Here is a 1,842-nt window from a genome sequence, read left to right as displayed (position 1 = left end):
GGACGGCAAGGGCCGGACGGGCGGGGCAGGCGGCCAGACGGGCGGGCAGCGGGGGCCGGGCTCCGGGATCCGCTACGCCGCTCGCGGTTCCCCCACAAACTCCCCGAGAGCGGAGCCTCCGCCGCCCTCCTTCCTGCTTCCTCGTCTCCAGCCAATCAGCGGCGCGCCACTCGGCAAGCTCCGCCAATCAGCCGCCCCGCCCTGCGCTGGCCCCGCCAGCCAATCCGGCCCTCGGCTCCCCCTCCCGCTTTCCAACCAATCAGAATCGCGGGTCGGTCGTCCCGACGCAGGGGGCAGCACGAGGCGGCCGGGGGAGGCGGTGCGGGGAGTGGTAGGGCCTGGGGGGAGGGGTACGGTGCCAAGGGTGGTGACGGGGGGTGGGGGGGATGATTTTCTTTGCCGGCTTCTTGGGTTTTCTCCTCGTCTTCGGAGCCTGTACCCGTATCCCATGGTGACCTGACCCTGAAGCCCCAGCCCCTCAGCTGCAGACCCCCTGAGAAATCTTAGCTCGCCCCCCGCCCTTCTACATCCCTCTTCCCTGGTAACCTCTCTAAGCACCCGCTACAGTAAACTGCGGGCCGAGGGACACCCCACCCTCCTCAGGCTGCTGCCCCCGGGGCAAATCTTCTAGAAGACCAGCCGAAAAATCAAGCAAGAACAACACCCCCTTTTCTGCTGAAAGGGCCCCAGACTCGCGCGAAAGGGCCCCGACTGCTGAGAAGCCCCTCCCGCCCTTGCCTCATCTTTCCGACTTCCCTGCTTGCCACGTCTCCTTTCCTTCCTAGCAAGGTCGGTCCTGGCTCGGTAACCCCTCACCCGCATCTCTTTTTCCTCTTTCTGCCCTTCACCTACCGCCCCCCACCCCGGCTCCCAATTCGCCCTCTTTCAGAAGCCGAGTGTGGAACCCTCATCCATTTCCAGCTGACAGCACAGCCCAGTCTGTGAGTCCTTGACACCCACACACCCTCTTCCACTACCGCGGGGAACATCAGAGCTCTCCGAGGGAGGGCGAAAGGGGCGGGCAGCCCAACAGGCGCGGCTGGACACCTTCCTTGGCGTCCCCAAGCCAGCGTAGACCCAATGCAGACACTTACCTAGCTTCCCCATAGTCACCTTCTGCTGTGGCTCCGTCTCTCACACCCACAGACGTGCTTTTCCAAGCCTGAGCACGCTCTCGGGGTCAGCTGGATGGGTGGGCACAGCAGGCTGAGGTCATACGAAGGGGTGGGAGGTCCCTATGAGGTGCGGGAAGGAACTGTCCTGGACACCTTGTCGCGCCAGAGCCAGCCCAGGACTTCACTTCAAGGAGCTGTAATGTGCACACAGTAGGTTCTTGAGAAATCCTTGAGAATCCACCCCTGAACAAAGCCTCATTCCCAATTCAGGCGGGGGAGGGGCGCTTAGGGAGGTAAAGAAGCAGGAGCAGAAAGGGTAGTGTCAAGTCACCCGAGCCTGGGAGCTGCCGGGGAGGGGCTGGGCCCTGGAACGCCTAGGGCAGAGAAGCGCCCAGAGTGCTGCTGAGGAAGCCTGGTTAGTAAGCAAGAAAAGCAGAGCCTTAAAGAGTGGCTTAGGGGCTCCTCCTGCCCTATATCCTGTGCCCCACCTCTCCCAGACCATGCTACTGAAGCACTGACCCAGGCAGCTTTGAAGGGAACTAGGGCTGCCAGTCTCTGTGGCTGGGCAGTAGCCTCCCTCGCAAAAAGAAAAAGAAAAAAGAAAAAGGCAGTTCATTTGCTTCCAGAACTAGCTGGAGGACCCCCAGACTACCTACAGGGCATGGTTTACCAAGGCCGTGCTAAACCGTGGTGCACAAACTTCTCAAAGGGCCAAACTCTCTTAGGA

General features: G+C 61.8%; 1 protein-coding gene across 2 annotated transcripts in view; it reads right to left on the bottom strand.

Moving 5' to 3' along the window:
• Bahd1 (bromo adjacent homology domain containing 1) overlaps window positions 1-1,171 on the bottom strand; it is a 23,350-nt gene extending 22,179 nt beyond the window's left edge. For both annotated transcript variants that reach the window (XM_005364254.3, XM_005364255.3), the window contains exon 1: window positions 1,095-1,171. In XM_005364254.3, coding sequence (XP_005364311.2) covers window positions 1,095-1,107 — 13 coding nt within the window. In that variant the 5' untranslated portion in view covers window positions 1,108-1,171. The remainder of the gene's footprint in view (window positions 1-1,094) is intronic.
• Window positions 1,172-1,842: the final 671 nt, after the last annotated feature.

The sequence above is a fragment of the Microtus ochrogaster genome (assembly GCF_000317375.1).
Source record: "Microtus ochrogaster isolate Prairie Vole_2 chromosome 14 unlocalized genomic scaffold, MicOch1.0 chr14_random_1, whole genome shotgun sequence".
In the NCBI taxonomy this organism is placed as follows: Eukaryota; Metazoa; Chordata; class Mammalia; order Rodentia; family Cricetidae; genus Microtus; species Microtus ochrogaster.
The sequence above is the reverse complement of the archived record's forward strand: the minus strand, read 5'-3'. Positions and strand labels throughout refer to the sequence as shown.